General features: G+C 36.2%; 1 protein-coding gene across 3 annotated transcripts in view; it reads left to right on the forward strand.

Moving 5' to 3' along the window:
- CWC27 (CWC27 spliceosome associated protein homolog) overlaps nucleotides 1-26,672 on the forward strand; it is a 247,180-nt gene that overhangs the window by 155,087 nt on the left and 65,421 nt on the right. For all 3 annotated transcript variants that reach the window (XM_021076544.1, XM_021076543.1, NM_001243923.1), the window contains 2 exon segments: nucleotides 20,746-20,855; nucleotides 26,560-26,663. In XM_021076544.1, the coding sequence (XP_020932203.1) occupies nucleotides 20,746-20,855; nucleotides 26,560-26,663 (214 nt within the window).

A 26,672-nucleotide genomic window follows, 5' to 3' on the forward strand; every position in this document is an offset into this window, starting at 1 on the left:
TGATGTAAAAGGACCAAGCATAATCTTACATCAGCAAGAACTCTGTTCAATTGCTATATATGTGGCCAGTTTTATTTCCTTTAGATATTTTCATCTCAGTGTTGTGAGTGCCTTCTTGTAACATACTGGCCATTTATTTGACTTTCTTCAATCCTTTGTTTTCTAAAAACTAAAAATTTTTTTATATCCGCAACCATATCCATTCCAACCATGTTTTTATATATCATCTTACTGCTACTTCCAAAAAAGGAAACATTCCCTCCAGCCAGAAACTGTTTTACCTTGTTCCTCATCAGTAGAGCTGGCACCAGTTCAAGTTCAGTCAACACTGTTCCATCAGATAAAGCTGTTGGTAACATAAAGGATGAGAAGGGGTGGTACTATACACACTGATGCACCAAAGAGCTGGTTGATAGCATTCCAGCATTCTCACTGCTTCCACATTAGCCTGTGCTTTTGCTTGAAGACTAGTCTAATTTAGCTGTACCTTGGTGCTGAGAGTGACACTTGCCTGTCCATGTATCAGCATCTGTCTGATACTAGTTGAGTCATTTGGATAAGAACTCATGTTTTCTGGCTTTTGTTGGCAAAATGGTTAATAATTGAGCATGTGTACAAATCTTTATATAAACGTCATTTTTAATAAGCTAAAAGCCTAATCAGAATATAAGCAGTATTTCTGCACTCTCTTGTCAGCTGTTTCACTAGTTATTAACAGGACTGTATAAACTTCACTTTTAGAAAGCAATATGCAGCTTTGAAAGTTTCATTTCATCCAACAAAATGATGATCTTCTAGAAAGCAGGAAAAGAAGTGTCAGACAGAACGATTCCCTATGGGCTACTACCCTTCTTTGTGGAAGAAATCTGGTGTTATATGTAAAGATTTTTTTGGATTCAGGAAAGGACTTTGGAGAGAGCCTTATAAAACATATCACTGTGACCCAAGGAATAACCCTGGTTCTGAATGGTACCAGTCAACCATGCTGAATCCCATTCTAGTTATATAATCAGTTTAGTTGTGTCAGATAAGAAAGGATTTAATCAAAACCTCCAATCTCTGAATTCTCTCCAGTTAGTATGGTCCTTGCCACCTCTGCTAAGTGCTCAGGGATGCAGAGAGTTTCCAGGCAGTTGCACTACCTTTATGACTTGCTTCCTCTTTACCCTGCTGCCCTGGGCCACCTGGGAGTCTCTCAAAATCTTTTTATCCTGTTAATTTAAGTCTTAAGATAGAGGCAGGCCTAAACAGTAGGTTAGAGGTTAGAACAGGGGTTTTCTTTTCTTTTTTCTTTTGTTTTGTTTTTGTTTTTTTGCTTTTTAGGGCTGCACGTACAGCATATGGAAGTTCCCAGGCTAGGGGTCAAACCAGAGCTACAGCTGCCAGCCTACATCACAGCCACAGCAATGCAGGATCTGAGCTGCACCTTCGACCTACACCACAGCTCATGGCACACCAGATCTTTAACCCACTAGGTGAGGCCAGAACAGCGGTTTTCAAACCATAGCTAGTAATTCACTGGTCGATCATGAAATCAATAGTGTATCTTAATCAACATTTTAAATTTAATGGAATGGCAAGACATCAGAGTATGTCACATCACATGTGTTAAGTGTAAATATCGTTTTCTAAAATTTGAATTTTTTCATTATATTTGGGTGCAATATGAAATTGTCATTTTTATAGGTAAACAAAATAATAGAATATCAATAATTTCATATGGTTCAAGCTTGTATATACAGTTTGATATATTAGTTGTATAAAACAAACATATATGTGTAGAGTTCAGATGAAAAGTTTATTTCCTATCCTGAGTCATGGCCCAGAGAGTTCAAAATCACTGGATTAGAATAAATGCCTAATAGTACTATGCTAAGCCAGGGAAAAAAAAACCAAAAAAACAACAAAAAAAAACCTACAGAATGCTTCCCCATGGTTCTAAAATTGCTAGCCTCTTCTGGATAGAACAAGATTAATTAATTCATGAGAAAAAGGTATTTTATAATTAATAGAAAGTAGTGCTAATAGTCACAATTAAACAGTATTCATAATTAATAGAGATTTCAAGTGCTAAATTTGGTATGCATATAAACTATAGATTTAAAGACATTCAGAATAGTGAGAAAGACTATAGTCAAAAAAGCTTCCTGGAGTTCCTTTTGTGGCTCAGTGGGTTACTAACCCAAGTAGTATCCACGAGCATATGGGTTCGATCCCCAGCCTTGCTCAACGGGAGCAAAAAAAAAAAAAAAGCTTCCGTTTTTAGGGAGGTGAAATGAGGAAATGGGTCTGGAGAAGAGGACGCATTTTTTTTTTTTTAAGGCTTAGTTGTTTTATTCAGGGAATTAAGTATGTCACAAGGGAAAGGCTTGTTGATTCCTGTAGCAAGGTGTTACCAGGTGGGCAACTTTCTGCATCACGAGTCAATCTGATTTTCTTATGTTTAGTGTTTAAAGAATGTATTATTGATCCAGCAATCCCACTCCTGGGCATACAGCACTAGGAATTATGTCTAGTCACTTATGATGGAGCATGATAATGTGAGAAAAATGAATGTATACTTGTTAGTGTAACTGGGTCACCGTGCTGTACAGTAGAAAATTGACAGAACACTGTAAACTAGCTATAATGAAAAAAAAAAAAACCGTTTTATATATATATATATATATATATATATAGAAGAAACATACACCCTGTGTTCATTGAGCACTATTCACAATAGCCAAGACATGGAAACAACCTAAATATCCATCAACAGATGAATGGATTAAGAAGATGTGGTACATGTATATAATGGAATCCTACCCATCCATAAAAAGGAACTAATTAATGCCATTTGCAGCAACATGGATGGAACTAGAGGTGCTCATACCAAGTGAAGTTAGGTCAGAAAAAGAAAGACAAACACCATATGATATCACTTATATGTAGACGCTAAAACAGGGCACAAATGAACCTAACCATGAGACAGAAACAAACTCACAGACATAGAGAACAGACTTGTGGATGCCAAGGGGAGAGGGAGCAGAAGTGGGATAGACTGGAAATTTGGGTTAGTAGATGCAGACATTACATTTAGAAAGGATAAGCAATGAGGCCCTACTTCATAGCAGGGAACTATATCTAATCTCTTGGGATAGAACATGATGGAAGATAACATGAGAAAAAGAATGTATATATATGTATGCCTGGGCCACTTTGCTGTACAGCAGAAATTGGCACAAGATTGTAAACTATAATTTTTTAAAAACTATAATTTTTTTTAAAAAAGAGTGTTATTATTTTTCATTTAACTTATTTGTGTTTTTATGTGTTACTTGTAAACAATATATATTTGGGTCATTTTATAAATTAATTATTTTGCCATACCCATGGCCTGAGGAAGTTCCCAGGCCAGAGATCAAACCTATGTCACAGCAGTGACGATGCTGGATCCTTAACCCACTGAGCCACCAGGGAGCTCCTAGTTCAGTCCTTTTAGATCCAGCCTGACAACCCTTGAATTTTGTTAGTGTATTGAATCTGTTTACACTTAGTGTAGTTATTGAATGGTTGGATTTAAATCTACCATCTTGTTTAATTTCTATTTGCCCCATCTACTGTATATCTCCTGGTTCCTGCCTGCCTGCTTTGGGTGACCTGGGTGTTATTACTGCTCTAGGTATATTCTAAGTACTACAGTCTTCAAATTCCCCAAAAGTAGAGTGATGTTCCCTCATAATTACTATGAGGCCTGGATTGCTGGACGGTTTCTCTTGTTCTCCTGTTGACTTGGGTAGGACCTATGCACCTATCTCTTGGGAGGGGTGATCTCTTGCAGCACTCCTGTCCTTCCTCCAGTGACAAAAGGCCACCTTCCAGATCTCAGAGTCTGGGATACAGGAGAGGCACATTCTTGTAATGTGCCTATTTCTGCAGCATTGAGTTCAATAGTTCCATAATTTGTAGAACCTTGAAGAAACAGAAGAAATAAACTACATAAGGGAGAAATTATGAATAGCTTGTTCATTTTGATGAAAAAAGATCAGAACACAATGTCACTTTGAAAACCCGCTAACTTCAATGTGATCAAGGACCTACCATTTGGGAAGACCTTTGAAGTCTCACTTTAGAGATTATGGTACCTTACAAAAGAGCTTTTATTTTATTTAATGGGTATTTTTTTGTTTCTTTCTGAGATTTGATTTTTCTCTTAAGAAACTTAGGAAATGTAGAAATTACAACCTCAGGGAAATTTTTTATTTTACTTAGCAAATAAAAGGTTTAAGATTTCCTAAAATGAATGTGAAATCCAAGACCTTGGGGATAATTATTTTGGAAACTGTTTCATCGTTTAGTTAACTAGAGGTATTTATAGAGAAAAACATCATTTATCATGTGTCAATTAGGGATTAGTATTTGCATATTTTTCTGAATGAACAGAATTAGATCTCAAAATACTGCAATATCCTCAAAATAAATCTGTCCTTTGTACATTTCTCTTGCAAATGCCACCTCTTTTACTACAGGTTTCTAGTCTGCACCTTATGTTGTACCATGACCATTTTAGCCACAAGTTTTTTTGTTGGGCTATTTTAACAACCTGCTAACAGGCTGCCAACAGATCTCCGTTGCTAATCTCAGATCCTGCCAATACATTCTGTGTGTGGCTTTTCTTAAACACAAACTTGATCATGTGTCAATTCCCTTCATAAAATTCTTTAAAGGGGTCTCATTTCCTACAGGATAAAATCTTTTGCATTCCATACCACGCCCTACATGGATTGTACTTTGCTGCCACACTAGTCTCATCTCTCATTTTGGATCTTATACTCCAGGAAGGCTACATTTTTCAGCATAACAACATTTTTCCCACCCAAGACTTCTATATGTAATGGATTGTACCTCCATATTCAAGTTATTTAAGATGATTTCCCTAAGATGCTTTTCCTGATCTCTCCTTCATCACTAGACCAATAGTTCTCAAACTTTTCTGCATATTAGAATCACCTAGAAATTCCACAGCTCAGGAAGTAAGACCCAGTGTCAGTATTTTTTTGAACCACCCCCCCCCCACCAGGTATCTGGTCAAAATGGTTTAAATATTCATCCATATCTTCCTATAGTTATTCTATTACTTTATTTTCACTTTTAATTCCTTAGGCCACCTGAAAATTATTTCAATCTGTGATGTGTAGTGAGGATATAAGATTTGTAGTTTAGCAGGTGAAAGAGACAAACAAGGGGTTATCAGAGCAGCACGGTAAGCATTCTCAGGGTTTTAGGGAGCGGAGGAAAGGCAATTAAATCCAGTAGGCAGCATTTTGTCCTAGATATCTAAGAATAGGATCATCAGCTATTGAGACCAGTAGTCTGCAATAAAATGTTTTATTACACCTGTAGCATAAAGTTTTTTGTTTATTATATTTTCAACAGTTCTGTTGAGATATAGTTAGTATGCTGTACAATTCACCCAGTTAAATGTGCAGTTCAATGGCTTTGGTATATTGGTAGATCTCTTCAAACATCACCACAGTTTTAGAACATTTTCATCATCCAAAAAAGAAACCTTGTACCCTTCACTTTCTCCTGCTAGAGCCTCAGCCTCCCCTCCCCAGCCCTAGGCAACCACTAATTGATTTTTGCCTCTGTAGATTTCTTTGTTCTAGATATTTCACATGAATGGACACATATAATATGTGGCTTTCTGTACTGTCTTCTTTCACTTATCATCATGTTTTCAAGGTTCGTATGTTTTAGGATGTATCAGTAATTCATTCCTCTTTATGGTTAAATTATATTCCATTTTATAGCTAGGCCACATTTTGTTTACCTAATTTGTCAACTGCTGGACATTTTGGTTATAAAACTGTGAACACTTCTAATATATGTATTTTCAAAATGTGTTTATGATTCATATGTAGGTACTGCTAAGTGAATATATTGTGTACTATATATAACCTACAACCCAAAATAATAGTTTAAAAGATACAACAAAATATCCTTACTTTTTTTTCATAATTCCATTTGTATTCTAGAAACCTCTCACTTTTAAAAATTTTCGAGGCTACTGGTTCGGGCAAGTTAGCTGAATAAAGGTGTTCCAGGCAGAAGATACAGTGCATGCAAATGCATAGAAATAAGAGAAAATATGATGTCTTTTCTTTTTTTTTCAATTGAAATATGGTTAATTTACAATGTTGTGTTAATTTCTGCTATACAGCAAAGTGATTCATACACACACACACACACCCCCTTTTTAAACTATTCTTTTCCATTATGGTCTATCATAGGACAATGAATGTAGTTCTCTGTGCTGTACAGTAGGATCTTGTTGTTTATCCCCTTCATGTAGTATCGCTTACATCTGACAAGCCCAACCGTCCACTGCATCCTTTACCCAAATCCCTCCCCTCTGGCAACGACATGTTTGTTCTCTATGTATGACACCTTTTCTTGTTTTGTAAGCTGTACTCCTGGAATGCAGAGTGGGAAGGAATTTTCATGAAGTCATTTGTACCCTCTCCTTCACTATAATAATTTAAGGTTTAATGAGAGAATATCTTTATTCTCTCCCTCTCCCCATCTATGTAATGTATGAACACTTAAGAAACAATTTAAATAGTTTTATTATTACGATTGACCCTTGAACAACAAGAGTTTGAACTGCACACTTACACGTGGATTCTTGTCAGTAAATGCATACTACACTACTACCCAACCTATGAATAGTTGAATCTCTGCACATGGAACCACAGATACAGAGGACTGGCTGTGAAGTTATACTCAGATTTTTAACTGCTGAGGAGTTGGCACCTCTAATCCCCACATTGTTCAAGGATCAATTGTACTATTTTGGCAGTGTTTATCAGACACTATATTATGATACTTTCTAGAAACAATGCTATATGTTGGGCTCCTTTCGAATAATCCCAACCAAGAATTAGCAGCATTAATTTCCTATTTGCTACTCTCCTGGTTTATTTCTTACATCCTAATTGCAATATTTTCTGTGACTTAAGGAGATGGGCTGAGTCTGCTATAGAAAAATAACATCAAAAATAAGTCCTTTGTACTTTCACTTCTGCAAAACCCTTGGAGAGTTCCCTTACACTTTATTCCATATTGTGCTGAGTTGCATATGAAGCAAATACAGAAGAATAATTATGTTTGTTCTTACCAATTTGGCTATGGTTGAAGAGAAAAATAGTTATATTTATTCTACTACAGCCAAGACTCACTAGTCTGTGGTATCTTGTGAAGACTCCGGGCAGACTGTTGGGATAGAATCCAGTCCACTGGTTTCTCAGAAATATTTCTTAAGGTTGGCTGGCTTTTTTCCCTATTATTCATGTTCTTATTATTCTGGGTATTTTAACAGCATATCACAGGTAATTAATTTACTACATTAGATAGTCTTAAGGCAATAGTAATTAATACTAAGTTTACCATCTAAGAAAAGAGAGACAAAGCATTGTAAGGTTGACTCAAGCCTTTATTCCAGTGACAAAGCTGGAAATAGAATGTAAAAGTTGCTATCTCAAAATATTGAACCCAGTCCATTCAATGTGTTGGCTTTCTTTTGTGACTAAGCCAAAGATTTTTTAAAAATTAATCAGTGAGAATGTGTCTGTAATTATGTTCTAATCCAAAATAAGAGGGCGAGAAATTTTCCACTTCACCAAGAAAAAAAGTGTAAGATTGCTTTGGTAACGATTTTAGTTTATGAAGTTAATTGGACAAACAAACCACAATAATCTTTCTTCATTAAAGGATTAATTAATGCCATTTGAAAACTTAGGCACTTTTAAAATTATTTTGTCCAGCAAATGTGTTTTTGTACTGTAGAGTTCAGAGACTCTTAACTTTAGTTTATAAACCACTTTGATGAGTATTATATTTCTCTTGTTTCCTGATCATTTTTGGCTGTAGGTAGCACTAAGAAATGTTCAGAGACATTATACCTACAAGAGCACCTTATGATTACAGCTCTTCCCAGTTTGGGAGAAAGAAGACCAGTTTTTCAGTCTACTCTGCTTCGACACACTGTCATTTCCCACTCTTTCGGTTACTTTAAGAATCCACTTTTCTCTGAAATAACCCTTTCCCTTTTTTAAAAATTGTATTCATTATAATAGTATTTATCCAATGCCTGAAACATACAGCACTATTCTGGTCTCTAGACGTAAAAAGGCAAATAAAGTAGAAAAGTCTCTGCCCTCAGGGAACTCACGTTCCTGGGTCCAACTTTGGTGCCCTTCTTAGTTGGAGCTTACTAACATTCGGCATCTTACACTTTTTTAGTTTTCAGCTTTTTCCAAAAGGATAGTTTCCAAGTGGAATACCCTGGTCTTTCTAGTGGCAGCTATTCCCTAATATATTTAAATGAGTTATTAAGCATAAAGCACTTAGAATACTGACTGGCACATGGAAAGCACTATTAGTGTAAATATTAGCTACAGGTATAATATAGGAGTAGCACAGCATTTTCCATCCTATCAGTATGCTTGCAGATACTGCTTATTCTTAAGCAAATTCAGAATTATAGGTAAGCCTCATAATAAGAATGCTGCATTGAACATTCATATTTAGAAAAATATAATTTGTTTTGATAGTCTACTTTTACGCAAGGATTTTCCACCTTTCTTCCAAATGTAAGTTTAATTGGTACTTTGAAAATATGGTTTAATATATGGAAATACTTTTTATTCAAATATGTTAAGAAAATGAAAAATACTATGTCTCCTTCTTCCTTCTTCAAATGATTAAATCTTGTTTGAAAAGAGCCATAACTATAAAGCAGCTTATAGACATAAAATATGGTGCCCTGTATTCTCTGCCAAATAATGATACCCTGTAGTTGTATAACATGAACAGTCTACAAAGTCCTGACACATGCCTCATTACATTTAATTCTCTGACAGTCCTAAGAAGTAGATTAAACAAGTTTTATCATGTCCATTTTGCAAATGAAGAAAACAAAGTATTAAAGATATTTAGTACTCACCCTAATTTAAACAGCAGAGTTGAAGAGTCAGATCTTTTGTCCAATATTCTTTCCACTATAAAACTGCAGAGCATTGTTTCCTTTCAAAATAAAATGAAATAAGCCACAAGCAGTATGACCTGTTAGCTTGAAACTATCATCAGCAGCCTGAGGACTGGCCTACAATTCACAGCATTAACACTAAAATATTGAGCAAGGTGATCCCCATCCAACTCACCCTCTAACCCCAAGTTCCAAAAAGTGCATTTGGACACAGTCAACTTCACGTGAAGCAATGACCCTTTTTCTACCCTCACTTAAGCTCAAAATGTAGTTTGTTAGAGATACCATTAAAGATAGGGATTGGGAAAGAAGAGGTGAAATCTGAACCAGAATTCGTGCAACAGTCTAGGCAGGTTTAAAAATAAAAAAAAAAATGCTGAGACAGTAAGCAGAGCCAGAAACACTGAGTATGGTCCTTTCAAATAATGGCATTTGTTTTCACATTTAAATTAGAATATTCTGATAGATGTAGGAAATTTATTTTACCAGGATATTTTTCCAGGTTTCTTCCTAAAATAATTAGGGGGAAAAAATCCCAACAGATTTTGGGAATCAGTTTCTCTTTCTCTCTCTCTCTTTTTCTCACTTGCCTTTGCTCTTTTCTTCACTGAACTTGAGAAATGCATCGTTATCATTAAGAGAAGTACGGCTATCAGGAAACTTGGTACTGAAATTTTATCAGCTAACACCAAACTAGTACCATAAAAAAAAAAGTTTAAAACATTATTAGAAATGAGTTCTAAGAATGAATGATCTAAGGTGGTTCAACACACCTCATTTCATTTTATTAAAGGTTTACAAACAGTTATGACCTACAAGGTATAAAAGTGGCTCCTCCTTGCCTCCTTCCAGTGAAGTTCAAATTCCTTAATCTGACACTCAAGGACTTTCATGATCAGATTTTTATCTTATGTTCCTGATTCTCCATCTTATTTACCCATCCTTCATTTTCACAAAACATTTTTCCTCTTCCTCTTGTGTATCCTGCACTATGTTCCTTTCATGCTTTAGTCATGTTGTATCTTCTACTTGCTATAACTAAATCTGATGTCTCCTTCAAGGCCCAGTTATACTGCCACTTCTTCACTCAACTTTCCCTCTCCCTCCATGCATAAATTTCATCAGTACTTTATCAGGACCTCTCGTGTCATTTGTGCCTCCACACTGTTGAAGAGTATGTCTTATCCCTTTTCCAGCCTATAAGCTCCTCAACATCAGAACTATCTTTATTTCCTTCACCTGCATCCATACTAGTGCCTCCCCCTTCCCCATAACTGTTCACAGTATAATAAAATAGAAAAACCATGGGCTTTGAAATCTGACAGCCCTGATTTCAAATCCTTGCTCTATCATTAGCCATATAACCTTGGGCAAGATACTTAACTTCTCTGAACCTCTGATTCCTTGTGCATAAAATAGAGATGATAATACCCCTTCTGTTGTTAACAATGTTAAGCTGAGTGAGAAAGCAGGCATGAAATTCATAGTATTGTATCTCAGACTTGCTAGGTCCTAAAAAATGGTAATGGTGCTGGTAGTAGTGATCATACTTTTATTTTAGAAGCCACTTTATTGGTTCCGTTACCTCAATGACATAGAGGATATGAAGAATATTCTGCCATACCACATATGCAGGTATTAAGGATGACTCTGAACCAGTTTATAAACTCTCAGGATTACCTGAAGAAAAGTATCTCATGAGTTTACTACAAAACAATAGCACCGTCCTTTAAGTACTGTTAGCAAGCACGATATTCTGCAGTGTTGAATTTGCTAAGGTAATCATAGCCTTTGGCGACTTTAGACAGCCATTCTTTCTTTAGTATCCTTCCTGGTTGACTTCATGAAATCTTTTTGTCTAGAAGAATTTGGAGCTTTTTTCTTACTGCTGCAATGTGTAGTATATAATTTGTAGTTTCCACATCCAGAATGACAGGGCAACATAGGACATTGTCAAAATGGCCACAAAACTACAAGAATTGTGGGTCACACCATCTGGAGAAGTACAAAGTGTGCTCTGTTGACGGGCCTGGGGGCAAAAATCAATCAACCTTGTGCTGGTCCTGAGGTCCGTGTGAGGGAAATGAGGTAAAAGTGAACAAGAGCAGCAGACTACAGCCCCAGGTGGGAAGCTAGAGCCCCCGGAAGAAAAGCCATTCATGTCCCTCAGTAATTCTCAGTAACTATTTACATTTTGTAATTGTTTCTTGTGATCATTATTAATAAGAATGGAAGAACACTGATAAAAAGCCTATCAGATTGAGCCTATATAATTAAAAACTTCATTAGTAAAAGACAAGCCTAATTTAAATCAATTTAATGTTGAGTATTCAGAAATTGTCTTTACTGATCTAAGTTCTCTTATCTCTTCATTTATTAGATCACTTAAATTTATTTTAATTTAGTATAATATATACTTTGTAGTAATTAATTTATGTGCTGTTATGACTATAAGTCATAACCAACACTACTGCTATTTGAATTATAAACTCAACAAAGCAAAAAAGATAAAATTTTGTATTTGGAAAGAAGTGGGACTTTAAAAACAAGGTTTTTTTAAAATTACTAATAACATAAGAGAAACTAACAAAAGTAGAAATTCAGAAAACTTCTAATTAGAGAATTAAATCTATATTGGGCAGTTATGCCATTTTACAGATGGTCACACTGTACTCAAAATGTTCGATCAGCCCTCCATATCCACAGGTTCCCCATCCACAGATTCAGCAAAACTTGGGTGGAAAGCATTAAGAAAAAAAAATTCCAGAAAGTTCCAAAAAGCAAAACTTGAATTTGCTGCACACCAGCAACTATTTACATAGCATTTACATTGTATTAGATATTATAAGTCATCTAGAGATGACTTAAAGTATACTGGAAGGTGTGCAGGGAGTATATATATAAATGTATGTATGTGTGTACACACACACACACACACACACACACACACACTGTATCATTATATATAAGGGACTTCAGCATCCTTGGATTTTAGTGTAGGCATTGGTGGGCCTAGAACCAATTTCCCACATATACAGAGGGACAACTGTAAATAATTTCAAAGTGATTATTAGGTTGTAATGAAATATATCTGCAATGATTATGTGCTACAAAGAGAAAGTACCCATAGCAGTATATATAGAGAACAAACAACATTGGATTGTCAGAAAATCTGGTTTCTGATATCCCCAGTTTAGCATAATCATTTAACCTCTCTGAACCTCAGTGTTTTTGAACTGTACTACAAGCAAGTTATTACTGTCTAAGAACTTCTTAGTAATAATATTTTGTCTTGTGAGTCTGGACATATTACTTTTGTACTAAATTTAAAAATTAAGATTAAGCAGCCAGCAGAATATGAATATACAGGACCCCCTAGATGAGAATTCATATATCCACTAACCAGCCCCTTTTTGAAGTATTTGATGGAAAATACAACTGAAAATCAGCATTTTTTTGGTTTATATTCTAAAATGTAATTCAGTCTGAAAATGTGGATAAACTCAACTGTATTATTACCTTTACATACCTCAAATCAGCTAATAAAAAACATCCACAAAAGAAAATATTCTTTATTGCTTTATTTTGAGAAATACTTTTAGCCTCAAAATAACCTGAAGAGCTTAGGCTAGGATGAACAGAGAAAGAAAAAAAAAAAATCTGTGTAAATGTAGATAATTCCACTTAATAGTCAGTGTTGAAGCATACTTCTGTGTTCAGTGTTCAGTGTTTAAACCTATTTCATGTAGTCCCTAAATTATTTAACCACTTTTGCCTAATTTTCATGACACTATAGTCTTATTTTGACCACCAGATGGAGCCAGCATTGTTTGATTTGTAGAATTTAAAATATGCTAAAAGTAAAAACTGGTCAAATGAAATTAATTAATGATAGATTTCTTACTTTAACTCATGGTACAGAAAACAATTAAACTTTTAGCCCAGTCTTTGCCTAAATTTCTGCCTAATCTTCATAAATGTGCATATGGATATGTTTATTAAATAATCTCTTTATTGTGAATGTCTTTATTTTAGCAGTTTCATTGAGTAGAGAAACCAATTTTCTTCTTATTTGCTTTTTAAAGATATCAACTAGGCATTTTCAGTTATCTTTAAAACAAAATTAGTACAGATTCAACCTCTGGTCACTCAGTAGATATTATGGATTATAATTGTGAATATATTACATGTAGGCTTTCATTTTAATGTCACAAAATAATCCCACTGTTATCATTTCTATAGTGGATTTTTTCTTTTTTCTTTTTTGTCTTTTTGTCTTTTTAGGGCCATACCCTGGGCATTTGGAGGTTCCCAGTCTAGGAGTCTAATTGGAGCTGTAACTGCTGGCCTACCCCAGAGCCACAGCAACGCCAGATCCGAGCCGAGTCTGTGACCTACACCACAGTTCATGGCAACACCAGATCCTTGACCCACTGATTGAGACCAGGGATCTGAACTCGCATCCTCATGGATGTTAGTTGGGTTCGTTAACTGCTGAGCCATGACGGGAACTCCTACAGTGGATTTTCTTGATAAAACAAATCAAAACAGATTTTTTGACTAGGGTAGAGGATATATAGTTTTCCCCAGTAGCTCCTCAGGGAGCCTAAGTGAATAGCTGCAGCTTTTATAGGGATTCTAACCAGAAAACTCAGGGTTCTAGGGCCTTAATCGGGGTACTGTCTTCAAGTTAACTTCTGCTCCTCTTCATTTTTTTTTTTTAAAGAGCTCCTTGTTTGATTTTTTTTTAATTTTTTATTTTTTATCTTTTATTTATGTGTATATTTTTTTTCTATTGTACAGCGTGGTGACCCAGTTACACTTATATGTATACATTCCTTTTTGTGACATTACATGTTCCATCATAAGTGACTAGACAGAGTTCCCAATGCTACACAGCAGGATTCCGTCGTCAATCCATCCCAAAGGCAACATTCTGCATCCATTTACCCCAAAGTTCCAGTCCCTCCCACTCCCTCCCCCTCCCACTTGGCAACCACAGTCTATTCTCCAAGTCCATGATTTTCTTTTCTGTGGAAAGATTTCTTTGCTTCTATTTAATGTGTCAGAAATAAATTGGTGCCTTACAACTCAACTTAATTAGGAGTTCCCATTGTGGCGCAGCAGAAATGAATCCGACTAGGAACCATGAGGTTGCGGGTTCATTCTATCCCTGGCCTCGCTCAGTGGTTTAAGGATACGGCATTGCTGTGAGGTGTAGTGTAAGTCGCAGATGCAGCTCAGATCTGGCATTGCTGTGGCTGTGGCTGTGGCATAGACTGGCAGCTATAGCTCCAATTAAACCCCTAGCCTGGGAACATCCATATTGCTGCGGGTGCTGCCCTAAAAGACAGAAAAAAAAAAAAAAGACAACTCAACTAAATTAGGCAGCTATCTATTAAAAAAGAATTTGTATGCGAGGAGCCTTACCATCCAGCAAGATCAATAAGACAACCATGGACACTGTGGTAATTTAAGATCTAAAAGTGTTCAGTCTGTTCATTTGTCCATTCAGCTAGTATTTATTGAGTACATACTATACACAAGTGCTCACAAATAGGGCACTGTTCCTGCCATGTGAGTTTGTAGACAAGGGGGGCAATACAAAGAGGCAGTTATGATCTAGTGTGTTTAGGTGCTACAAAGTGTTTAAAAATTCAAATGAGGGAAATATATGATTAATTAAGGAGAATGAGGAAAATCCATAAAAGATTCCTTTTTTTAAAGAGGTTTTATTTTTTTAACTTTTTTGGTTTTTTTTGTTTTTTTTTTTTTTTTTGCTTTTTTAGGGCCACATCCACAGCATATGGGGGTTCCTTGGCTAGGGGTTGAATCAGAGCTGCAGCTGCTGCCCTCACCAAGCCACAGCAACACAGGATCCTTAACCCACTGAGTAAGGCAAGGGATAGAATCTACATCCTCATGGATGCTAGTCAGATTCTTGACCCCTGAGCCATGACGGGAACTCCCATAAAGGATTCTTTCTAGGTGGAAATTATCTTCATTAACCTGCTGTTTGGTATGCTGCACTTCCCATTTATTATGATCTGGAAGGAATTCAAGACTTTTTTGGTAGGACTTTATTTCATCAGGACACATACAGTATGGTATCCTGATTCCTTTTCATGTCAAATTGGAATAATTCCTTCTAAGTTTTCTTGTGTTTCAGACATGAAGAAGAAATAACCAAGCTGCTTAAGAGCTTGTATTTCAGAGCTACACTGTATTTTTTTATTCCCATGTTCGTAATCCCTGAGATAAGTTATTTAACCTCTTACTGCCCTGGTTTCCTTATCAGCAAAATGGGGTTAATAATATGCCTTTCTCAAGGTTGTCGATTATGAGAATTAAATATGCAACTCAAGGTACTAGTATCTGGCACATGGTGAATACTCGAAATGTTAGCTATTATGTTACATATTTTCAAGTCTGGTACTTTTCCTGGGATTAATTTAAGATCTGTTATATATAAAATTTGATAGGAGTTCCCGTCGTGGCGCAGTGGTTAACGAATCCGACTAGGAACCATGAGGTTGCGGGTTCGGTCCCTGCCCTTGCTCAGTGGGTTAACGATCCGGCGTTGCTGTGAGCTGTGGTGTAGGTTGCAGACGCGGCTCAGATCCCTCGTTGCTGTGGCTCTGGTGTAGGCCAGTGGCTACAGCTCTGATTCGACCCCTAGCCTGGGAACCTCAATATGCCAGGGGAGCGGCCCAAAGAAATAGCAAAATAGACAAAAAAAAAAAAATTTGATAAAAACATGCTTTGTAGCTTCCAGAAAGTATGATGAAATATAACTAGATGCCAATAGCTTTGATATTTTTCTATGTCCATTAAAGCCAACCCCTTTTGTTTTCAAATGTTAATATTATCATTAACATATCACCTTTATTTATATGTTTGTATTTATTATGGGAATTTTTCAAAAATTTCCTTAATAGTGGATCTAAAGCTATTTAAAATCTTTTATACTCAGTTTCTGATACATAATAATCACTTAACTTTTTTAAAAAGGAATGAATATGTGGCTACTTGAATTTTTGTTTTTTTGTTTTTTTGGTCTTTTTAGGGCTGCACATGCAGCATATGGAGGTTCTCAGACTAGGGGTTGAATCCGAGCCACATCTGCCAGCCTACACCACAGCCACAGTAACGCAGGATCCGAGCTGCGTCTATGACCTACACTACAGCTCAAGGCAATGCTGGATCCTTAAACTACTCAGCAAGGCTAGAGATTGAACCACATCCTCATGGATCCTAGTCGTGTTCATTACTGCTGAGCCTCAACAGGAACTCCTGTGCAGCTACTTGGAGGTTTTTAGCTACTTGAGCTCCAGTACTGAGAAAGTAGAGGGTATAAGCCCTTTTATCTATAAAATGAGATTTGTAGACGAATACTATTGGTTCATTAGCTAAAGTCACCAGTAAATGTGTAGTCATCTCCCCTTTATGCTCAGAACAAAAAGGTTTGTAATGAAGAGAATCAAGTGGAGCAAGGATTATGTTTCTGACTAGCTCTTAGGGAAGGGTTAGAGGCATCTTTTACAACACACAGGGGGAAACGTGTAGTATTTAACCTTTAGTCTTACTACAGAACATCACCTAAACTAAGGGTCAGAACACAAGTTTTAGCCCAGGTTCTGCAACTAATCCACATGTGGATACTAGCGAAGTTATGGTGCTCTAGTAGAAAAGTGATGGTTAGACATTCTCATCCTCAAACTCTTTCATATTACCTAATTTTATCTCAGAGATCACTGTTATTTTAATTTTTTTTATTCTAGTGCCATAACATAGGTAAGCTTTAAACCTTCTAGGTGACTAGTATTCTACCCAAGAATCAGCAACGTAATGCTTATAATCAGTAGCTTGAATTCCTGTTTCTACATGTCCATTTTATCCTTTAAATTATTTTCTAGAATGAAAAGCCTGTATCATATATGTTTTTGATAGTGTTCATAGCACTTCTTCAAGTGCCAGGCATAAGATGAACACTTAACTAAATTTTATTTTCTCAACTGAAGTTTTATTTGAAGACAGTAGTGTGCAGTGTGGGATTTTAGTTTCATAGAGAGTTGAATTCATGTTTGAACTTTAGTATATTCTAATTGTGGTCCTCTCCAGTTTCCTTAAATGTAAAATAGGTTTATAGATACTTTCTTCATGTGTAGTCAAAGAACCTTAGCATGGTGCCTAACATGCAGTATTTAGTAAATATCCTGGCTTTTTTAGCCCACTTTCAATCCCATTTATTTTGCATATATTTTATAGAAATTTCAGTTACTGACAAATAGTTATCATACTGCATCATTATTTATGAATTATCCAGCATATATTGAGATTTTTAAGAAAAGTAGTAGAGCACATTGTACAAAGAAACTGATTTTTTTCAAACTCCTTTTATATTTTATTAGTTAGTTTTATGTCACTAAAATCATTCAGTCACTTATTCAGTTTTGGTTTGTTCAAGAGGGATTCAAGCACATGAGAAATGAATGTGTTACTTCCTGTCCTGGCAACATGGACTGAGTTAAGACAGAACTTCCTTCTTCTCCAAATATATGGAAATGCTGGATAAAATATGATCCAGCCTAATTTAAATACTTAGCTAAGCTTGAAAGAGACAGAGGTAAGGTGAGAGAGAGAGAGAAAGAGAGAGAAAGAGAAGGTAAGAAAGAAAGAAAAGAAAATTCCTATATACCAGAAATAAAGGGGAGGCATAACCAGAGCATTAAGTGGGCAAGCTCACACTATAGTTGCCCAGGGGGATACTGGAACCAGATGTAGACTCTAATAGCTAGAAGCTGGGGTTTTAATCTCACACTGGGACAAAGATATAGTCTTGGACATGAGAGGTAGAAACTAGAAAAACTGTCAACCTGGTCAAGAAGGCCACAAAGAAGATGGTCATGTTTCTGAACTATATGTGGAAGGGAAAAAAAAGCTTATAAAAAATCAAAACTCTAAACCTCTACCAGGCATGGCTATAAAGTCTTAATGCACACTACCTATATGGTACAGGAATTCTAAGCCAATAAATTAACTTGGGAAAAAAATGGCTGTGCACTAATAGAGCACATTAATTTTCTGGTATAAACAAATGCAAAAGCTCTCTGTAGGAACCTTTACACAACCCTGGGTGCCAAGGATTCCTACGGACCATGATGGAGCTACAGCTCTAGCTGTAGGTATACTCACAATCAAAAATTAGAAAATACATAGAGAAATGACCACTATAGGGAGAGAGTCAGAAAACATAACAGAAGGATCTTCAAGAATAATCTGAAAGATAAAACATAACAAATGTTTTAAATAAAGAGGTTTTAAACATATAAATATCATCATAAAAAACTAAGGCTATCAAAAAAACCAAGTGAATTTGAAAAAGAACCAAATAGAATATCTAGAATTTTTAAATATAATTATTAAAATCAATGACTCAGTTTCTATCTTAAAAACTGATTAGATACAACAAAACAGAGAATTAATAAACTGAAATACAAAGCTAAGGAAATTACTTATACTGTTGAGAAATAAAAACATGAAAAATGTGTTGTGAACATTTATAGTTTGATCACATTATAAAAAGATGTACTTTATACTGATATGATATACCCAGTGAGGAAATAGAAGAGTTGACCATATTTTTCACACAGTTAGGTTGGTGCAGCAGATGTCATTGCATTTGGCTGTGTGTACTATGTAGAAGTTAAGTGTTTGGGTTACAGTTTCCATGAAGTCCAGATGGAACCTTAGCAAACTTAATGCTGGTATCACAGATGTATATACTTAAAGACCAGCTGACCTCACAGTTGTTCTCAAGGTGCTTACCTGTTCATTTTGTAGAAATAAAAATAGGAGGAGAAGAAAGACTCCTAAAATCATACAATTAAAAATCTCAGAAGACCAAGAACTAGAGAAACCATTTTGAAATGATAAGCACAATCTCACAATCTAGCTAAGTATCCATCACCTACATAGTTATAATTTATATGTGTGTGCTGATTAACTTTTTCAGCAGATTTAAGTATATAATACAGTATTAACTATAGTCATCATGTTGTACATGAGAGCTCCAGAACTTATATATCCCACATAACTGAAACTTTGTACCTTTTAACCAACATCAAGATTGTGATATTAGGTAACCATAAAAAGACTACTTGTTCTTAGTTCACACTTATTTTTAACCAAATCTGTTGAACAAAATGGCTGTGTGATAATACATTAATTATGTTCCTAAAACTAGGTAATAAAGAGGCAAACAACAAAGCAAGGCTTGAGTAGAAAGATCACTGGTATTATTGATTACAACTGGCTTATCTTGATTTGCCAGTGAAAGATAAGAAGAGATAGGTTGTTCTTTAAGTCACAAATTTTCATTAATATGTATAAATGTAAGGTATCGTAAAATGTTAGTACTTTATTTTTTTGAGGGAAAACTGTATTCTGTGAACCCAGATATTAAATAATCTTTGTGTGGAATTATTGCAGGATCAAATCCATAGATTTTTTTTCTAATTTCTCACTTGGTAAAAAGTCTGCTTCTGGGTACCTGTTCAAACTGATTTTTTGTTAGATATATTTATATTTTATGATGCCATTAAATTGAAGGTTTTGTTATTATTTAATTGGGAAGTAAAAATCACACATAATTGGAAAATAAACCAATATTGAAAGATTATAAGGCAAGGGAATAATGTAAAATGGTATTGCTAATTTTTAGGTATATATTATTTATTTTAAAAGTGAGATATGTGATTTTATGGTAAAATAAGTACAAGTGAGAACAATTACGACAGTACAGTATATAATAAAGATGTTTATAAAATTGGTTGATAACTTAACTTCAGTCACTTTCTTATATTATCTTCTATCATGGTCTCTCTCAAGATGCTGGATATAGTTCCCTGTGCTGTATGGTAGAACCTCATTGCTTATCCATTCTAAATGTAATAGTTTACATCTATAATCCCAAACTCCCAGTCCATCCCACTCTCTCCCCTCTCCCTCTTGGCAACCACGAGTCTACTCTGTCTGTGAGTCTGTTTCTGTTTTGTAGATAGGTTTATTTGTGTCATATTTTAGATTCCACATTTAAATGATATCATAGGGTATTTGTCTTTCTCTTTCTGACTGACTTCACTTAGTATGAGAATCTCTAGTTGCACCCGTGTTGCTGCAAATGGCATTATTTCATTCTTTTTTATGGTTGAGTAGTATTCCATTGTATACATGTACCACATCTTCTTAATATATTCATCTGTCAGTGGATATTTCAAGTTGCTTCCATGCCTTGGCTAGTGTGCTACCATGAAGATAGGGGTGTATATATCTTTTTGAATTATAGTTTTGTCCAGATTGATGCCCAAGAGTGGAATTGCTGAATCATATGGTAGTTCTATATTTTAGTTTTCTCAGGACACTCCATATCGTTTTCCATGGTTGTTATACCAGTTCACATTCCCATCAACAGGTAAGAGGGTTCCCTTTTCTCCACATCCTATTCAGCATTTTTTATACCATCAGTCACTTTCTAATCTAGGAAATCATGTGGAGCTTGTGGGATTTACTGGTTTGTGTGTTTTTTTATTTTTTTAATGGAGGAAAACCAATCCCAGTTTCTGACCTCCTCTTCAGTGATAGACACTCATAGATGTTAGTATGAATCCACAGAGTTCTGTTACTGTTTATCCTAAGAACACACTATTATTCTTCAGAGGAAATGGCTGCCCCAGATGGTGCTATTGCCGAATACAGAAGAGAAAAGCAAAAGTATGAAGCTTTGAGGAAGCAGCAGGCAAAGAAGGGAACTTCCCGGGAAGACCAGGTAATTTCATAAACCAAAATCCATATGCAATGCATTGCCTTTTAATTATCTTCACGTGTTGCTAATGAAGCCACATTTGATTATACATGAGGGGAAACATTACCTTTTAAAAATGAAAAAGGTATTTATATAGGGTGAGGTAAAAGAACGCTGGCCATTCATGCAAAGATCCAGATGATAGAGTTCTTTCCAGACATCATAGGCATAAAGCCTAAAACTTTCAGGTTTCAACCTGGTACTCCCTTATCAAATACAGGAACCTGGTAAAGCCACATATTATCAGATATTTAGATAGTTTTTTTGGCCACGCCCTTGGCATGCAGAAATTCCTGGGCCAGGGATCAAACTCACACCACAGCAATGACCAAAGCCACAGCCATGACAATGCCAGATCCTTAACCCACTGTGCCACAAAGGAACTCCTTAGGTAGAACTTTTAACTCAGTGAATATTATGAGATGGAGAGGTGGTGATTATAATGATGAAGGGATCTCTTCTGGATCAGCATCTCACATGCTGCCCAGCCAGCTGCACTTGAAATTGTACACTGCCTGTAAAAAAAAAAAAAGGCACTTGGCCTGCTAGTTGACTTCTACCATAAATAGTACTGTAAAACTCTGCTTACTGAAACTAATTTCTGAATCTTTAAGTAGTAATATAAGAAGATTGTCAGAAATCAAGAATAAAAAAGAGGAGTTCCCGTCGTGGCGCAGTGGTTAACGAATCCGACTAGGAACCATGAGGTTGCGGGTTCGGTCCCTGCCCTTGCTCAGTGGGTTAACGATCCGGCGTTGCCATGAGCTGTGGTGTAGGTTTCAGACGCGGCTCGGATGCCACGTTGCTGTGGCTCTGGCATAGGCTGGTGGCTACAGCTCCGATTAGACCCCTAGCCTGGGAACCTCCATATGCTGCGGGAGCGGCCCAAAGAAATAGCAAAAAGACAAAAAAAAAAAAAAAAAAAAAAAGAGGGAGTCCTCCCCGTGGCTCAGCAGTTAACAAACCCAGCTAGTATCCATGAGGACGTGGGTTTGATTCCTGGCATCACTCAGTGGGTTAAGGATCTGGCATTGCTGGGAGCTGTGGTGTAGGTCGCAGACATGGCTTGGATCCTGCATTGCTGTGGCTGTGGTGTAGGCTGGCAGCTGCAGCTCTTTTTTGACCCCTGGCCTGGGAACTTCTATCTGCCACAGAGGTGGCCCTAAAAAGACAAACAAACAAACAAACAAAAAAGAATAAAAAAAGGTAGGAAGCTAGCTCAACAATTTGAGAGTCAACCGTACGTGCCATGTAACACTTAGCATTTGATAAAATGAATCTCTTGAGCAGCCTTTTGTACTGAAATGCCAGGGGGCAATCCAAGATTACTTATATTTGGTGCTGCTATGTATATATATGAGAACATGCTTTTTTAGGCATATACATAAACAGGCAAAATAAAAGTGAATTAAAAAGCCCAAGCCTGTTAATCTAATCAGAAACTATATTATAAATGACACCTAATCACTGGTAAAGAAGATCATGCATCAGTGCTTAGTGTGAAAATAATCATAGGGAAAATTAAACAAGAATTCAGTATAGGAAATTGTAATTACAGAGAATTAACTTATGCATAATTTTCCAAAGAAATTGGCATATCAAATGAAATTAAGAAAAATGGCATTTTAACTTTTTTTCATGGAGTTACAAAGTCCTCTGAATAGCAGCTGTGGTAGTGAATATACTACCAAAGATGTTAAGAATCACCCTTATTCCTGCATTCCTCTTTCTTCCCTCCTAGCAAATAATCATAAAGAACCTCCCATATCCTAATCACTGTATTTGGTGGTAAACAAGGTAGAAACATCCCTCTCCTCTCTGAGCCAACAGGAAAAAGAGGCAGTTAAACAAGTAACACCAATAAAAGGGAGTGAGCATTATGACGGGTTAGGCTTAGGAAAGTATGTAAATGTACAAACAGTAGGACCTAACATGGCATAAGAATCTGGGAAGGCCTCCCTGAGGAAATGACTTCTCAGCTGAGCTTTGAGGGTTGAATAGGAGATACATGACTAGACAAAAGGAACAATATATTAGAAGTCTCTGACCTCTTTGCAAAGAACTAAAAGATACTAAGTATGACTGGAACTTAAACTAAAAGAAAAAGATGAGGCTAGAGAGGTAAACAGGAGCCAGTTCACACAAGATATTTTTGAGCCATATTAAGAAGTTTAGCTTTACCCTAAAAGCAGTGGAAAATCATCAAAAGAAAGAGATGATATGATCTCACTTGCAGTTTGGGAAGATCCCTCCAACCTGGCTATAGTATGGAGGGTAGACTGGACCCAGGGCAGGACAGGAGACATGGAGACCACTGGAGAGACTTTTATGTGTAGCTAGGCATGCACAAAGTCTGCCAAGGCAGGCCCCTTCAAAAACCGCTTCTTCATGCTGAGAAGGCTCACTCTGTTGGTGGTTGCTGTTGGTGGTTGGCCCTTCATCCCTTCAGCAAAAAGCTAGAAGACTAATTCTCCAGGAATGCCACATAGAACTGCCTCCATGCCAACCCCATCTTCTTCTACCTATATTGTGCCCCATTATTTTTGTGGTCTTTGCTTCTCTGCCTAGTGTCCTCTCTTGCCTTTAGAATGTGGCTAGAGAGAGTCCAATCTTGAATATAGGAGATGTTAAGAAAAGCCAAGAGGATGTTTTCTTCATCATAGTCTCAGTCCTCCTTCTTTGAGCAAATGCCAGTAGCGCATTAATTGCCTCTAAAAAACACACTGTCTCACCACTTTCAACTCCCAAAAATAAGATCTAGATCTAGCATAATTTTCTAGCAAATTGTAAAATTTCATTCCACCAAGAAATTTCCTTTGTTTTCATTTTTCATTATGCCTTGAAAAAAGACATTTCCAATATGTGAAAGTCTACCATCAAGAATTGACAAGGGAGTTCCCACTATGGCGCAGTGGGTTAGTGGTCCGACGTGTCTTGGCAGAGGCACAGGTTCAACCCTAGCCTGGCACAGTGGCTTAAGGATCCAGTATTGCTGGAGCTGTGGCACAGGTCACAGCTCTGGCTTAGATTCCATCCCTGGCCAGGGAACTTCCACATGCCATGGGAGTGGCCAAAAAAGAAAAAAAAAATTAATGGGGTTTGCTTTTAAGTGGTAGATAGATAGACAGGTGTGAAGATGGGTATTTATGAGATATATAGATACATACATACGCATATACACACACAGAAACACATAAGAAGCCTTGAAGAATATATACCAAATGTCCACAGTGGTTATTCTTAGGATAATAGTTATTTTTGTTTTGCTTTTCTTTATTTTCTAATATTTCTACCATAATCTCTTATTATAAAGCAAATACAATAAAGTTTGTAAGCAAAAGAGTTTTTAATGAATGAGGTTTTAATACAAAGGATGTTTTTTCATCTTTAACATTGTTTGAAGAGCTGAGTCCTATAATTATTACTCTAGAAACATAAAACAGCTAAACCCTTAACACACTAGCAGCCTTCAGAATGCATATGATGATATTCTATAGGGATTAATAGCTTTTCCTTAAAACTTATCTCATTCAGCAACTATAGTAATCTGTATATCTTTAACTCTTGCCTGTGTGGACATTAAATTTTGCAGAATCATATAAGGCACTTTTTTTTTTTTTTTGGCTTTTTAGGGCCATACCCTGAGGGATATGGAAATTTCCAGGCTAGGGATCGAATTGGAGCTACAGTTTCTGGCCTGTAGCACAGCCGCAGCAACACGAGATCCAAGCCCATGCAACTGCAGCCTACACCACAGCACAAGGCAACACCAGATCCTTAACTGAGCAAGGCCAGGGATTGAACCCACATCCTCATGTTGAGCTCATTACCACTGAGCCACAATGGGAACTTCCATAAAGCACTTTTCACTATCTTTTTTTTAGCAATAACGCCTTTGTTTCTTGTAGTTATTTTGGCACCACCTGTCTTTATTGAGCTTGGGTTCTAGACCACTAAAACCTACTTAGCTTTTTCATGAACTGTGGTCTGAATGATATCTCCTAAATAAACTCTGGATCCTCCAAGTTAGTATGACTCTTTATTGTATCTGTTATTCATATATTGAACTGTCACACATCTTTTTCCTTACAAAATATAAGTACAGTTGGCCCTTAAACAACACAGCTTTGAATTTTGTGTCCACTTATAGACAAATTTCTTTCAATAAATGGGTACTGTAGTTGTAGACTAACCATGGTTGGTTGCATAACCACAGATGCAGAAGGGAGGGGTGGCTATAAAGTTACAGGTGGATTTTCAACTGCTCAGAGGATTGGTGCCCCTAACCTTTATGTTGTTTAAGGATCAACTATATTTTAGTACTGAATTCAGTGTACCAGTACCTTAATTAGAAACTGATTTTTTAGACTGGTAGTCCTTTATCCCATTTCACAGTTACAAACTTTTTAAAACTATGGAAAATAAAAAACAAAATTCTAATTTCTGATTTTCTGCTCAAATTCTGGAGCAAACTGTTATATAGCCAGGAAACACTGTGATTAAAATTTGAGGCACTTATTTCCTCTTACCCACAAAGGGTATGCAAACAAACAAAAAATCAGAGGAATGGTCTCTTTAAAAAAAAAAAAAAAAATACTCAATATGATATTTATATCCTACTTCTTTTACTTAACAATAGAATATAATACTTCTGTATATAATTTTTAATAGTAATGTAATAGCATATTCATTGCTTTTTACCAAATTTATCTAGTTCCTGGACATTTAACATATTTCTATTTTTCACTTGTATGAATATTACTGCAGTGAACATCTTTTGCATCAGTCATTTTCAGCATTTCAGACTGTTTTTCTACATGTATTTCCAGGATTGGAATTATACAATCAAAGGAAATGATTTTTTTTTTTTTTTTTTTGTCTTTTTAGGGCCGCACCTACAACATATGGAGATTCCCAGGCTAGAGGTCCATTCGGAGCTGTAGCTACCAGCCTACACCACAGCCACAGCAAAGTGGGATTCAAGTCACATCTGCAACTTACACCACAGCTTACAGCAATGCCAGATCCTTAACCCACTGAGCAAGGCCAGGGATCGAACCTGTAAACCTGTGTCCTCATGGATGCTAGTCATATTCATTTCCACTGAACCATGAAGGGAACTCTCGGAAATGATCATTTTAAAGTTCCTGGTATATATAAACAGCTTCCCAAAGATATCACTCCCATTTACCCATCTTTCAAGAATTAATGTGTTCATTAATTTCAACTTCCCCAGCAATGACATTTTGCCTTTTTTGAAATTTGTTAATGAAAAATACTATTTGTTGTTGGCGTTTTGTTTTTGATTTCCCATATCTTAGTGAAGTACTTCCCTATCTTCTGGACTCTAAAAACTTAGCTCTTAGTAAGCATGCATTTTAAAGTTTAAACATCCTCTATATAAACAAATTTATGTTCCCCAAATCAGAAAATAGTTACATATTCCTGAGGGAAAATGTCAGTGCAAATGCAAACAGGGCAGTGTCAAGGTTTGTGACTGTCAATCACTGCTGCAGTTTGAAGGTGGTTTTGTTACTTTCATTTAAAATTAAAAATTTAAGTGTTTTACATCCTGGTAGGGTATTTTCTTTTCTACCAAATGTAAGTGTCTCTTCTGAAATTATATTTGTCCTTATCAGAAAACTTAGTAATCCATTTGTTATTTCAGACCCTTGCATTGCTGAACCAGTTTAAATCTAAACTCACTCAAGCAATTGCTGAAACTCCTGAAAATGACATTTCTGAAACTGAAGTAGAAGATGATGAAGGATGGTAAGGCCT

The sequence above is a fragment of the Sus scrofa genome, chromosome 16 (assembly GCF_000003025.6).
Source record: "Sus scrofa isolate TJ Tabasco breed Duroc chromosome 16, Sscrofa11.1, whole genome shotgun sequence".
In the NCBI taxonomy this organism is placed as follows: Eukaryota; Metazoa; Chordata; class Mammalia; order Artiodactyla; family Suidae; genus Sus; species Sus scrofa.